Here is a 14,964-nt window from a genome sequence, read left to right on the forward strand (position 1 = left end):
GGACACTCTTTTCTTTAGAGGAGTTTTACAGCTAGGAGGTCAGATACCAGGGAGCCTATAGGAAGTCAGTGGTCAGGTTGACCTTTTCTGTAGGATAACAGATCATCCTTAGTTTAGAATAACATAGATTGTGACGTATAACTGAGGTACTGTAGGTGAGGCCTTAAAAGGCTTTTTAGTCCAGACTTCCACCCCGTCGGACCTCTGGACTGTCTCTCCAAATTGCGATTTGTATTATTCTGTTCTTTCTTATTTTCTGTTCAATAAACTTTGTAATATTTTTCACTCCAGAACCAGAGTCCTCGTCATTGACCGACTTTTTTTTTCCACAAAAACGAACTGTAAAGAAAACGCCGCTGTCATGTGACCCCCTACATTACGTCTGGGATGCGGAACTGTAAAAAAGTATTTTCTTTACAATTTTGCAATATACTTTTATTAAAACGTCTGAAAGAAGCCCTGCATGAGAGCGTAAAAACCTTTTAGTGGTGTTCAAGAGGTTTTGTGCAGTTCTGGGGGTGATGGAAACACACTTTATGTCTTCTTGGTCAAGTTTCCTAAACAATGGTTTACTTTAACTGTGACATTACTACATAATGAACACACTAACAAACATACCTCTTACAGTTTTGCAGAGCCTTACATGCTGATTTGATTTATTTTACTTGAACATAAAGACTTAAAAATAAAAGGAAAATAAAACCAAAGAGCAAAACTTTTTCTAATCCCTCCCCAATAAGTGTGTTATGGTGCGGTGGTTTGGTCTTAGCTCGGGTTTCACATCTTATTTTGTAGTTTTCCTTGTGTTTCCTGTCCACCGGATCACCTGAGTTTAGCTCGCTCATCCATCACACCTGTGTCTTGTCATGTTTTCTGTGTGTTCATGCCTCTCAGCTTCAGATGCTACCTGCTGGTTCATTGTGTGTTTGCTTGCATTTCATGCTATTATTAAAGATAAGTCTCAGTATTTCCTCTACATTCTGCATCTTAGATCCACATCTCCATGTTTCCATTCATCACAACAAAATGACAACAGTTAGTCACATTTATGATAAACAGCCACAACGCATCATATCATTATAAAACCGTTGTCGTAAGAACCATACTCAGCATTAATATCGATGTCCCCTTACATAAATGTTTTGGTAATGGAGCTTTATAATAATAGTAATAATGATCACAATAATAATAATAATAATAATAATAATAATAATAATAATAATAATAATAATAATAAGTATACAAACAACAAAAATGTCTAAACTAATGATATTTGTACTAAAAATATGTTACTGATTAAATATATATTGTTTATATAACTTATAATTTGACAGTTTGTAAGAACTCAGTAGATCTGTTTCTGCAGGGCGTCATGCACCAGGTGAACATATAAAACTATATTCATCCACCACGCTGCTTTAGTGTTATGATGAAACATAACCCAGTCTCTAACTTTTACTTAACGTTCTCATGGTGACTGGGAAGCGAAACAGAGAATGAAACCATATTAATCAGTCAGTAAACGGAACAAAAGGAGAACATTTTTGTCTCATTGAAGGCAGATTTTATTTTCTCCTGCTTTTCATGCTGACTACAAGCTTTCAGCTTTCTGAGCGGAGAATCGAGCCTTACTGCAGTTATTAAAGTATTATTATATTTTATCACTTAATACCAATATTTAATGAGCCCGTGCACATCATCTGGTCTCCTCTGGGTCGTTGTAAACAATCTTCATTAGGAAACCTTCTACAGAAGATTGCACCTGTGAGACCAACGGTGCCACTTTGCAGCCTTTCTCCTGACCTTCCACCGCTGCGTGTGTGTTGCAGTGAGCAGAGGAGTGTGTAGTCGGGTTATTTGTCTGCTTTGTATTGTGGCTGCTTCTGCCTGTATTCTGTGTTGTTTTTGCAACGGCGGGAATGTAAACTACACACACATGCATGTGTACTCATATATAAACAGAACGAAGCAAAGAAAACAGAAACAACACGAGGACTTTTTTCAACTTTGCTGTTTTCTTTTTTTGCTCCCCGTTGCTTCTTCTCAGCTATGGAGTCCGGTTTTTCTTTCCAGGCAGCATCTGTTCCCTGTCACTATCACTCCATCTCCACTCCAACCTCTGCACTCCTTCTCTAACGTTAGTTCCTCTCTAATGACCGGTCTGCCTGTTCCCATTACATCTCTGTGTGGTCTGGGATGACTCCTATCTCAGTAGACTCACACACACACACGCATGCACACACACTCACCTCTCAAGAATGCATGCAGTAGCCGATCTGATCTCTATGGATACCAGAATCACTAATAGTAGAACTGTAGAAAGTTACATGTTTACAGTTCAAACACACCCCCTAAACTTTCACAACTTCCTCAGCGTATCTTTATGTTCACACTCACACACACACACACACACACACACATGCAAAAATAACTCACCGTGAGGGTGGGGATGGCTGTAACGAGTGAGTAGATGAGCACTGGGGGGATCTTGCTGGAGTCATCCGGACCCGGATAGGGCTTAGAGAAAGTCTTGTCGTAGCAGAAGAAGCCCTGGACGTGAACGGGGAAGGTGTCCGTGTACTCGAAGTAGTAAGCCAGCAGCACCGTCCCAGCCATGATCACCAGCTGGAAATAGAACATTATCTCTCTGTTAGGAAGCAGGAGGATGAGATGTGAAGCGGAGGAGGTGGAGGCAGAGGAGATCGGGAGAGGAAGAGGAGAGAGGCAAGTCCCTGTTCCCCTCAGTCTCAGGCAGATGCATAGGAAACACGACCCGGAGAGAGGCAGAGGGACAGGTTCGGTGTTTGCATTCAAGATGAAGAGAAAGAGAAGAGAGGATGAAGAAGCTTTTTTCTTCAAGGGAGGAAACTAGGGGAACAAGAGGCAGAATGAAAAAAGGGGTTTCTCAGCAGCACAAGAAGCAAAAGCAGAGCATTTCAAAGAGAGTAAGCGAGAAAACAAGAGAGCAATGGAGTGAGATGGACAGAATGGAAGGGAGGCGGGAGGGAGGGAGAGGAAGGGGGAGCAGCCTTTATGCTGCTGGCACTCATGAAATCTACTACAGTTGAGCTGTGGGTGTATTTGTAGATACCGTGTGTGTATGTGTGTGCAGAATGCATTAATATGTGTGGCAAAAGCATGTGCAGCAGGGAGGGAAGTGTCTTTCTGCAGACACGTGGTTTTAACCATGACATGATGCCTCTGCTGAAATGTTCCTGAAAATACTCATCAGCAGGCGGAAACGGACATGAAGTCTTTGCAAACTGTTGATTTTAGTTTAGTTTAATACTTTAAACATTTTGTCAGCTAATATCGCAACAACAAAAACATCAGCAACACAAAGGAAATATGTCAACAGAATTGCAGTTGTTGGTGAATATTAACCCACCGGACGGCACGGCGACTGCATCAGCAGCTTGGTAAATCAGGAATGAACAGCGACTGCACAAAGTGACCGATCCCCTGCAAAGATCAGAGGCAGACGAAGCGGTCCCCGGGATCCTTGAAGCACGTATTCGAAGCACAGGCTGCCACAGATTTGACCACGTATTTGAAGCACAAGCTGCAGGTCCCCAGAACCCCCACAGCAACCCACTTCCCCAAGGCAGAGCCCCCACCCAACACCTGCACAGGTCCCCCCAGCCAGATGCAGGTCAGAACCCACCTCAGTACCCAAGACAAACACCCAGTTTTCAGCGTTATATACCCATCAACCCCCCAATCATCTTGTCTTAAAACTCTTATTTGCTGTTGATTATAATTGAAATATGGCGTTGTTTGTCTTTTTGAATATATGAGCAGCGTTAGCAGTGATGTGGACTCGTCATCGGCCCGTCGTGGTCAAGGAGCTGAGCCGACAAACCGAGCTCTTGCTTTACCGGCCCGTCTATATTCCAACCCTCATCTATGGTCTCAAACCATGAGAAGTGACCAAGAGAACCAAGAGATCGCCAACACAAGCAACTGAGAAGATTTTCCTCCACCGTCTGGCTTCTCGCTTAGCGACAAGTTGAGTAGCTCAGTCATCCGAGAGGGGCTCAGAGTAGAGCCGCTGCCAGATGAGGTTGCTCAGGCATCAGGTCTGGATGCGTCCCTGGTGATGGACTGAACTTCCCTGCTCTGACGGCTGCAACCTGATCCCTGGTAACGTGAGGAGCATCGATAGATGTTTTTCTCACAACTGTGATGGTTTTTTCCGTTGATGTTTAACTCACTATATTCTGTTTACTGCTTCAGTTATGTATAGCAACTTAGGTTGTCTTATGTATAAAATGTGCTCTTTAAATTTCTTTTTTGCAATAAAGAATGAAGAGTTAAGTGGGAGTTAGTTGAGGCTAGCTGCTAGGATGCTACTTGAAGCTAGCGGCTAGCATGAAGAACAAAAAAGAGTTTTGAGGGATTAAAAGCAGCTGAAGTGGAATTTTAAGTACAGATTCTGAGTAACCTTGGAAAAGTTTAAAAGAAAAATGCGGCGTGGCTAAAAAAAAAAAAAAAAGACTTTCATAAAATTAAGCATGTTTTGTAAGAAGGCATTTCTGGTAGAAAGCCACCAAGCCATCTTTGTGCCATTTAACAAGGTCGGCCATTTGTAATTTGCACTATTTGGGTTGTTGGGCCTGCAACACTAAAAATGACAACAACAAAACAAATGTTACTGATGCTAGAGGAAAAATAATAAAGCATTTTCCTGCTTCCTGGAAATAGATAATGTATATTTTATGTGTTTACAGAAAATTAATTTAAATCTTTAAAAGATTTAACCTCATAAAGCTGCTTTGCGAAACATGCAGCATCTACTTGATTCAGTGTTTAAGCAGGATGATCAAACTCAGCTTTCATCCTGTTAAACTGCTGGTCCTTACCTGGTTTCTGGGTCTCTGCAGAGCATATGGTGAAATGTTAACTACAGGGAATGTCATTACTGCAGCTGTAATGCTAAGGTCTCATAACACTGCTCAGCATTCACAAACCAATTTTATCTTATGGAAAATTTGAGACTGTTCATCTTGAATGAAATTGAGTTGCACCCTTACAGCTGGTGAGGCTGCAACCACATTATACCACTCATATGCACACTTAAAGCCAGCACATAGCGTCATGCATGTGCAGAACCTCTCAGTTGACACAAGACAGAAACATCAACACATGAAAAAATACACAAAGGAACAGATTTATTTAGTAACAGTGAGGGTTTTACTTAAAATGACTGTTTTTCTATTTGTATCAAACCCAAACCATCCTTCATGTGTGCCTCCCCTTGAGAGAGATGTGCTTTGCAATATGTGGTTGTCATGGTGAAGAGATGACTGAGGAGCCTGGTTTACAATATTTTTAGTATTTTTGCCTCAAAATATGCTCACACAAATCAGTCTTTAGAAAGAAAAATTCTGTCATTATCATTATCTTCCAGATCACAAACTCTAATCGCAATATGAGCATTTTTTAAATTTATGCGCAAGAGAGATAGTGGGGTGTTCACGCTTTGTAGAAGCTCTTCAGTGGCCTTGCTTTGGGCAGGATGAGGTGTTTTCTGTGCGTGACTCGAAGTGTTTCTTTGTTTTCCTGTTTGACAGAGCCGTGCTCCTCCCCTGCATTTGCCCAGCATATTGTGACTGGCTCTGAATCACTCTCACACTCAACTGACGAAACGCCACTTATTGATGGTGACACTTTAATGTGTTTAGTTAAGCATGCCTCCCACCACGTCAACATGGAAATGTTCATGAAAGCATTTAATATCGTCTGCAGCTTCTACACGCTCACATTTCTTTAACCTTTGACCTTAGTATTTGCACAATCGAGTAACATAGAGGTTACCTACAGTCACCATCTCTTTCATAATTTTCCTGTTTAACTAAATACAGTTCAAGGGGGGGTCCCTAGAGCTAGCTTTGGACTGTAGAGTCTCCGCTTTTGGCCACCAACTCAGACTGCAACCAACCTGTATGGCCTATACCAGGGGTGCCCAAGTCCAGTCCTGGAGATCTACCATCCTGCGGTTTTTAGATGCAACCCTCTCCAACACACCTGAATCAAATAAGTGGCTCGTCAGCAGGCCTCTGCAGAGCTGAATGACATGCAGAAGAGGAATTCAGCTATTTGACTCAGCTGTGCCGGAAAGGGGTTGCATCTAAAGGTTGCTGGATGGTAGATCTTGAGGACAGGACTTGGGCACCCCTGTCCTATACTAAAGGTGGTGAATCCACAAGAGGGTGGCCCATGTCACCCTTTTGGAGTGAAGTTAGAACAGGCCAATCGGCATAGGCCTGCCTCAAAAGGGTGTTCCCAGATAAGGGAAATTCCAAACCAATGCTTCTTGTACTGGAGTACTATGGGAGAAAGAGCCTTTAGCTATCAAACTCCTCTCTTATGGAACCAGCTCCCACCGTGGGTTCGGGAGGCAGACTCCCTCCACACCTTTAAGATCGAACTGAAAACCTTCCTTTTCCATGATTCTTATAGTTAGGACATGAGCATCTCCTGAGGTGTAGTCTGCATGTAAGGGACCCCACTGTCCAGGTTATGCTCTTCACTCTTCTAGTTATGGGTAGTCTAGCCAACCATTACTTATGTAGCAATGAGGATGTTACCTGATGCACTGAGAAGTACCTTGCTCTATTTCTCTAATATATTAATGTATAAATATACATTAATATATTAGAGAAATAGAGCAAGGTGCCAATATTGCTGTTTCTAACTTATTTCTCCTTTTTTCCGCAGGTCTTCCTGAATAAGTGCAGTTGTACATGTTGATCTGTTTTTCCTGTCGTCTCCACCCCAACCAGTCGAGGCAGATGGCTGCCCTCCCTGAGCCGCGTTCTGTCGGAGGTTTTCTTCCTGTTAAAGTGGAGTTTTTTCCTTCCCACTGTCGCCGCATGCATGCTCAGGATGGGGGATTGGATCGATGTCATGCCTCGATGCAATCAGTTGGTTTCTGTTATAGGATATGTATGAATTGGCTTGAAATGATGTGTATGTTGATTGGTGTATGTAAAGTGCCCTGTGACAACACTGTTGTGAAGTGGCGCTAAACAAATAAAGTTGAATTCTTCTCACTATAGGAGTCTTTTGAGTGACAATTTATCTGGTCCCTCCACTTAGAGACCCATTTGCATTTGGTAACCATACCAGGGGTATGAAGCCTCTGACAGCATAGCTCCTAAAATCACTGGGACACATGAACCCCTCCATCAAAATAAGGCCCATGTAGGGGTTGGGATGAGAATCAGCGCCTCCAAATACAAAACTATGGTCCTCAAATAGAAAAGGTTGGAGTCCTTATACAAAGTCCTTATACAAGTGGAAGAGTTTAAGTATCTAATGGTCTTGTTGACAAGTAAAGGTAGGATGAATCAGGAGATCAATAGGCGAGGCGGTGTGGCATCTGCAGTGACGTTGACTCTGTAGCAGTCTGTCATGGCGAAGAACGAGCTGAGCCAAAAGGTAAAGCTCTCAAATTAACGGTCAATTTATGTTCTTACCCTCATCATAGTCAGGGGCTGTGGGTAGTGATGAGATTGTGACTGCAAACAGGCACAGTGAGGGGGACCGGATTCTTGCTTGGATAGGGTGAGAAACCTGCTCATTCAGAAGCGGCTCAGAGTAGAACTACTGCTCATCCAAATCAAGAGCAGCCAGATAAGGTGGCCCAGGCATCTGGATCGGAGGCTTCTGGGAGGTCTCTCTGGTGATGTATTCTATTCATGTTCCAAATGGAAGACCCAGGCTATCCTCCAATTGAGGGTAATATGGTTTTCTTTTAGAACAGGGGTGCCCAAAGTCGGTCCTTGAGAGCCGCTGTCCTGTAGGGTTTTGAGGTATTGCTGTTCCAACATGCCTGACTTCCACGAAATGTATCCAACAGCCAATGATATTTTGCAGAGTGACTGATTAGTTTGAGCCAGGTGTGTGGGAACAGGGACACATGGAAAACCTGCAAGATTGTGGCCCTCGAAGACCGGAGCTGGGCACCCCTGTGTTAGGAGATAAACAACAGATTTTGAATGTATTCCAGGAGGATTTGCTCTGACAGAGTATCTGTGTTTCCATTATCCATAGAATTATAGAAAACCTAAATAATGGAATGAAAATACAGTAATGGAAGCGCCTGCAACCGAAAAGGTTGCTGAAAAGGTTTTACACTCTCATGAGGTCTTTTTTTTTTAACACGTTTCAAAAGAAAAGTATAGCAAAAACGTTATAGAAACACTTAAGGATGTGATGTAAGGCATCATGTGACCAGTTCATTTCCAGTAAAGATGGCACAGAATGGAGAAAACAGCAAAATGTGGAGTTTTACAATGAATTAGAAAAGAAAATAAAGGACAAGGGTTTCAAAAAAAGCTGTAGTAAATCCTCCACCGATATAGAAATCCTGAAAAAAACGCTACACGGCTACCTTGCATAAGTGCTATCTCCAAAAGTCTCGTCATCCAGACCAAACAAAGGAAACAATTGTCGTTTGTCAAAATTTCACAAATATCGCTTTCAATTTGCGAAAAACTGTTATTGAAACGCAGCTAGTAACACATATCTTGATTTTCTAGTAATCTCACGTCTCATCTTGCATGTGAGACGAAGATTAAATACAGCCTTCATGAAAAAGAGGTTCAGAGAGCATGAAAGTGGCATCATTTTTGGTGCCAGACTGGCTGCTGATCTACGGTGATGCCACACACTGATGAGTAACTTAAATCCGTTTTTTACAAACCCCAGCAGAACTGATTGTTCACATCAGCCAGTTGTTTGCTTTGTTGTTCCCCATGACGAGGGTGACAGCAGCTTATTCACACTCTGGCAGCTCTCCGCACCACCTTCCCCGTTTGCACGCCATCACGCTCCTCTCCTTGCTCTGTTGCGCATTTCTCTTTACAGAATCTTTCTCTCTTGACCGTGCTCTAAAAAGGGCAGCAGCACAGACAGATCTCAGCGTTAAGAACACCCCCTTCTCTGACCTACTTCACTGCAGAGATGGAAGAGCAGATCAATGACAAAAGACTGAAAAGAAATAATAAAATCTACAGCTTGTCGAGATAAAAGGTCACATTACGACAGCTCAGGTTTGTCACACAGACACAATGTGTGAAAGTGGATGAAGAGTGAGGAGTGTCTTCTGTTTTCAAGCCTCTTAGGATGTCATCATCTCCCCGCGAGACCCTCCCTCATATCACCCCTTTTAAAAATACACTTCATGCCTGTCAGATTATCTGGGCGTCATGGCGCTGCATCTCATTATGTGCTGGCATAATTCTGACAAGATTATTTCAGGTACCAGGTTATTTCCAACAAGCTCGGTTCCTGAACAAGTCATTCAGGAAATTAATTTTTCACCGAGGCCTCATGAAGAGTCAGTCAGAGATAAGAAAGGAGCTGATCTGCTTTTCATGTCCACTTTATGATGAATAGAACGAAAATGTCAATCGACACATGAAATATCAAGCTACTTCCTTCAATGAGAAACCAATCTGGATTTATATAATGAGGTTTGAATAAATAAATATTTATTCTTCAACATCTGTTCCTCTGTGACATGGAGGTATACGCTGGCTGGATGTGACATAAAAAGCAGAAATGTCATTAAATTTGATGAAGTCTGACATGGGGTGAAAATGATTTGTTTGGTTGTTTTGAATTTGTCACCTTTAACATGTTGGACCTTTAACGTTTTAATAACCTGCATTTCTGTTGTCCTGCTTTATACAACTAATAATGAAAACTTGTGGAAGTAAGTCTGTCTGATCTAATGCTGTCACCTAGTTTAAGTATATCATGCCATAAGTAAGTGTTTGCTTAATGTTTCAAGTTTTCATCATTTATTGATATGAGATCTCAACTATTTGGTTGATAAAAAAAAAATAAAAAAAAGGAAAATACATAAATGATTCTTATTGTTGTCTTCATGGAAAGGAAAAAAATCAGAGAAACTATTTTAAAGCATTAAATGAAATCCATTTATTTATTTAACATTTGTTATGTTTTATTTTTATTAACATTGTGTTAGCTATTTATGTATTTCAGCCATTGTAATGTTCTTATTTTATAATATTTATTTAGGAGAAAGGTTTTGTAAACAGCAAATATTTATCTCATCTCATCTCAATTCAGTTTAGTTCATCACATCTCATCTCATTTTATCTCATCTCATCTCAATTCAACTTAATTGAATTCAGTTCAATTCAATTCAATTCAATTATTGTCATCTCATCTCAATTCAAATCAATTTAATTAATGTCTTCTTATCTCATCTCATCTCAGTTCATCTCATCTCATCTCAATTCATTTCAGTTTAATTAATTTAATCTCAATTAAAATAAATTCAATTAATCTATTCTCATTTCATCTCATTTTATCTCAATTCATCTCATCCCAAGTCAATCCAATTAATCTCATCTCATCTCATCTCATCTCATCTCATCTCATCGCAGTTCAATTCAATTCAATTCAATTCAATTCAATTCAATTCAATTCAATTCAGTTAATCTCATCTCAATTCTAATAAATTTAAATACTCTCTTCTCATCTCACCTCAATTAATCCATCTCATCTCATCTCAACATGGATACCACCCCACTCCTATCCCACAGACCTACAGCCTTTTACTTGATATCTTGGTGTGATAAGACCTTTCTCCAGCATGTAAGACATGTTAATTAGTTTCAGGAAGTCCAGTCCCTTTCCTGTTTGGACCAGTGTTAAAACTGCTGCACTGAGTTGGTTGAACTCCCATAAATATCTGAAAACAACAAGCTTTGATTTGAGGACCATCCAACAAAGCTTGGTTCTTGAGGGAAACTGAAACTTTTACAATTTCAACAACTTCACTTAAGTAGAAGTTACATTGAATCTGTTTATTAGATCATTTTGAAAATGGTGCCATTTTTGGGGTCATTTTGGTCATTTTGAAGAACTCCGAAGGAATTTATCCAGCTGTCACCCAAATTGGTCAGGATGCTCAGGCGTCATGTGTGATTAAAAGTTGTGTTATTTCTTCTAATAGGGAATATCGTTTAGGTGAGGCGGTGCCTAAAAGTTGTCCTCAAAGTGATGCAGTGAAAAGAAAAAATGATGTAACTCCTACAAATAAGAACATACCTGCAAAAAATTTGGTAGATATGATGCCAGTAATATCCTTCACACAGATGGATGTCAATAATTGGATTATAAGTTAGCCCCACCCCTGGTGACAGAAAGTGACCCTTTTAAAGCCTAAGTGACCAGATGTGCAGGCTGGCTGCAGTGTCTGAGAGGTCGCCAGGGGAGGCAGTGGCAACAGGCTGAGTGGTGCCAGAGGTGCGAGGGCCTTCATTGCCGCTTGCGGCTTCAATGTTTTGTATTGTTGCTTGATGGAAGCCTAATAGAAGCAGACAGACATAGACTGCGTAGTCAGGCCAAAGTAGCTAGTGAGATTTCTGAGAGGATTCATTTATCCAGCAGATCAGGAACACATCTATCGGCTTAGAGTACCGTTATCATCCCCTCCAGTCAGACTTTTCATCAGGACAAACACATTCAAGTTTTTGTTCTTCTGGTTCTTTTTAAAATGTTGATTTGCAAGTAGTAACTTTGCTCATATAGGTTCTATTGTTGCTATTATGGGTTGCTAGCACAGCGGCTCATTGATTGTTCTCTTTACTTTTTTGTATTATACCTGTGTTTTATGAACAGACTGTATTTTTTCTGCCTGTTTTTATTTACATTTATCAGTTTTAATAGTCTGTGTCCAACACTTGCTGCAGATTTGGCAGCTGCACATCCATGTTCTCTGGTGAATGTGAAGGCCACTGGACTACAATGGTCAGCAACAAAGCTCAGGCACGTAGCTGTTGTGGTCAAACCATGGCACAATGGTACCAAGGGGCCCAACAAAAATGTCCCTCACACCATAACACCACAATCAGCCTGTATGGATCCATGTTCTTTAGTCATTTCCAACAGATTCTCATCCTACCATGTGAATGTGTAGCTGAAATGGAGACTCATCAGACCATCTTCTATTGTCCAGTTCTGGTGAGTCTGTGTGAATTGTAGCCTCAGTTTCCTGTTCTTACTGACAGGAGGGAACCTGGTGTGGTCTCCTGCTGCTTCAAGATTGGACGTGTTGTGTGTTCAGAAATGGATATTCTGGTGCCAACAACCATGGTTTAAGGACACTGCAGACCACATTAATGGCTTTAAACTATGTTTAATGCTGATTGTTGAGGAGGACGTGAATGTCTCAAACGTAATAATCAATCCACTGTATGAGCTGAGCGTGGTGGGCTTCAGGTCTAACCAGAACTGCTGTGAGTGGAGTTTCTTTTGATTTTTTCTTTCATAAGTATAAGTGGTCTATAAATATGTTAAATGTTACAAATGATCTTCTGAAAAGCCACAGTGTTCAGCAGCCACTCACCCTCTGAGCACCATCACATTTCTGACAAAGCAACAGGATGAGCTCCGTGCCTTTTTTCCTACGAATGTCCTGTTCTTACTGATGTCTCTTTGTGTGTGACAACAGAAATATCAGTGTGTCTCTTTTTCAAAGAATCACTCGGGAGATGCAGACTCCCCCTCTTCTTTTGTCCCGTCCATAGTCATTATCCCGTCTCTGCAAGCTGCCCTTTTGCCTTCACTCCTGCCATTTTTCATTATTCCCTTATTAATTGATACACGTCTTGAACGACTGAATATTTAATGTCTGGACTTCTGAACTTAACCTGACAGATTCACAGTGACTGCTGCGAGGCAGCAGCTTTCACTCTGACGTGCCTGAAATTGTGGCACAGAGAGATGGGAAGTATTAAGGGAACAAGTCCAGAGAACATTACCAGCTAAGTACATGAGTGCAGTTATCTCAGTGTATCTCCAGCAAAATGCAGTCACACTAAGGTATTTATCAATTAAGAAAAAAATCATTCCATATTAATGATGTAAATGCTGCAACTGAATATCCCAAAGTTGTGAATTTCTGCTTAAGAGAGGGGGAAACCATCGTATTTTCATTTGAGACGTTTTTCTGTTCGTTTGAAAGTTAGATGGATCACACTCAATAGCATACCGTAATTAGCTTTACTGATTTCAAGGAGAACTAAAGAGCACAGTGGCTCCTGTCTTTATTAGTGGATTTATCCTGATTATCCACAAGGTTGTGCATTTTAATTATTAAGCAGAAGCAGAGCAGTTGCAGCATTGCCTGTAATGAAGCTACTCTGTCTGGCTCATGGGTTTAAACGATACATTAAAAGTAATGAAATTTGTGTTTGGTGAATTATTTATTTGTTATAACAATAAAAATAGTCTTTATCTTGGCAACAAATGTTATTCTGTTGGAAAGTTTGTTTTCTGTTGGTGGATCCAGATTTGTAAAGTAATCCATTTGTGGGATGAGCAGCGGAGTTGATGATGTGGGTTGTTCCCATGAACAACTTGTCAGATCTTCTCAGCTAACACCAAACAGTTAATCCTGCTACTGTTGTGAGCTTCTTGGAGGTGAAGAAAACCACACGGTGAGCAGCATGGTTAGCAACCTTGTTATAGCAGAAGTTTGGGATCGTAGGATCAACGTGTGGAGAAAACATGGAGAACACTGTACTGATAGCTGCCCCAGTGGAGTAACATGTTCTGGTGGAAGCATTGTGGTGGTTCAAAATCAAGGTTTGTCATCACTGGAGAAAATCTCAATGCAGAGATATGAAAATAAAACTACACAATCAGTTCAATCCCATAACTCCACGGTGTTGGACTAAATCCTCTCAGATGGCAACACTAGCCTCACAGAGGAAGATTTATCAAGAACTTACACCAGAATTTGGGGGTGGACTACCTTCAGTCCAGGTCTCCATCCCATTAAACACACCAGGGTCCAGCTTGGATGTCCTGGTCATGCTAGCATCACCAGGACAACTTTTTCATTCATTTTCTGAAATGGTCGCAGGGGAGCTGGAGCCTATCCCAGCAGCCTTTGGGCGAGAGGCGAAGTAAACCCTGGACGGGTTGTCAGTCCATCGCAGGGCCAACACAAACAGACAAACAACCATTCATGGTCAAATTCACTCCCATGGTCAATTTAGAGTAACCAACTAACCTAACATGCATGTCTTTGGACGGTGGGAGGAAGCTGGACAACCTTGTTGGTTGAAAATTGGAAATCCATCCCATAGGAGTGTGTGAGAAGCATTAAGGGAGTCAGGCTGGTTTCAGTTTTCAACCTGTTTTTTTTAATATCACAAACACAGAGCAGCTTGAAGTTGTTGTTGTTTCCCTTTCAGCTTGTCCCTCTGAAGATGTCGCCACAACCAATCATCGCACTGGGGAATTGGGACACTTTTACACCGGATGCCCTTCCTGATGCAATCCTCTGCATACAACCCGGCTTGGGCCCTCAGAGAACAATCGTGTCCTCCTCGGGGCTGCCGCAGTGTAGGGGAGTAGGACTCGAACCGCCGACCATCACAAGACAGTTGGCTCTACCACCTGAGCCACTGCCATCCCTGCAAAGAGCAGCTTAAAGGTTGCTAGCCAACAAGTCAGCCCAACTCGCCCACACATGTAAGAGAAGAAGGACCATTGTGAGTAAAATTAATAAAGGAAAGTTAAAGCAAAGTGGAAAATGGTGTGTTTTCAGTCTGGGATTAGGTAATGTGGAATGTAATGTGGTTCTTCCACATCTACTGAGGCCGATTGTTAAATATAGAAATAGTTGAATTTTTAATAAGTATCGGTTCTTTAGATTTCAGTCACCCAACCTGAAACGTAACCAAATTAGATTCAATATCAGACTAAGCTGCTGAGAAATAACAAAGAACTACTCCACCGGGTGCTTTTTTCCTTACTTTGTGTGTGAAATTTACCAGCCAGCATGCCCCCTATTCAGTCCTGTAAAGATGCTCCTTCAGCACACAGTAAATATTTGTCAGGTTTCCTCCTCAAACCAGTAACCTCCATCATTTCCTGTCAATTTCTTTCACTGGTTCAGCTTTTTTAAAC

At 41.4% G+C, this 14,964-nt stretch overlaps 1 protein-coding gene across 1 annotated transcript in view; it reads right to left on the reverse strand.

Annotated features, from left to right (window-relative positions):
* Positions 1-14,964, reverse strand: part of plppr2a (phospholipid phosphatase related 2a) — a gene marked incomplete at both ends in the record, with an annotated part of 66,495 nt that overhangs the window by 26,314 nt on the left and 25,217 nt on the right. The window contains one exon of the mRNA XM_079252714.1: positions 2,437-2,625. Within this exon, the coding sequence (XP_079108840.1) occupies positions 2,437-2,625 (189 nt within the window). The remainder of the gene's footprint in view (positions 1-2,436; positions 2,626-14,964) is intronic.

Source organism: Telmatherina bonti (assembly GCF_933228915.1).
Source record: "Telmatherina bonti genome assembly, chromosome: 14".
Taxonomy (NCBI): domain Eukaryota; kingdom Metazoa; phylum Chordata; class Actinopteri; order Atheriniformes; family Telmatherinidae; genus Telmatherina; species Telmatherina bonti.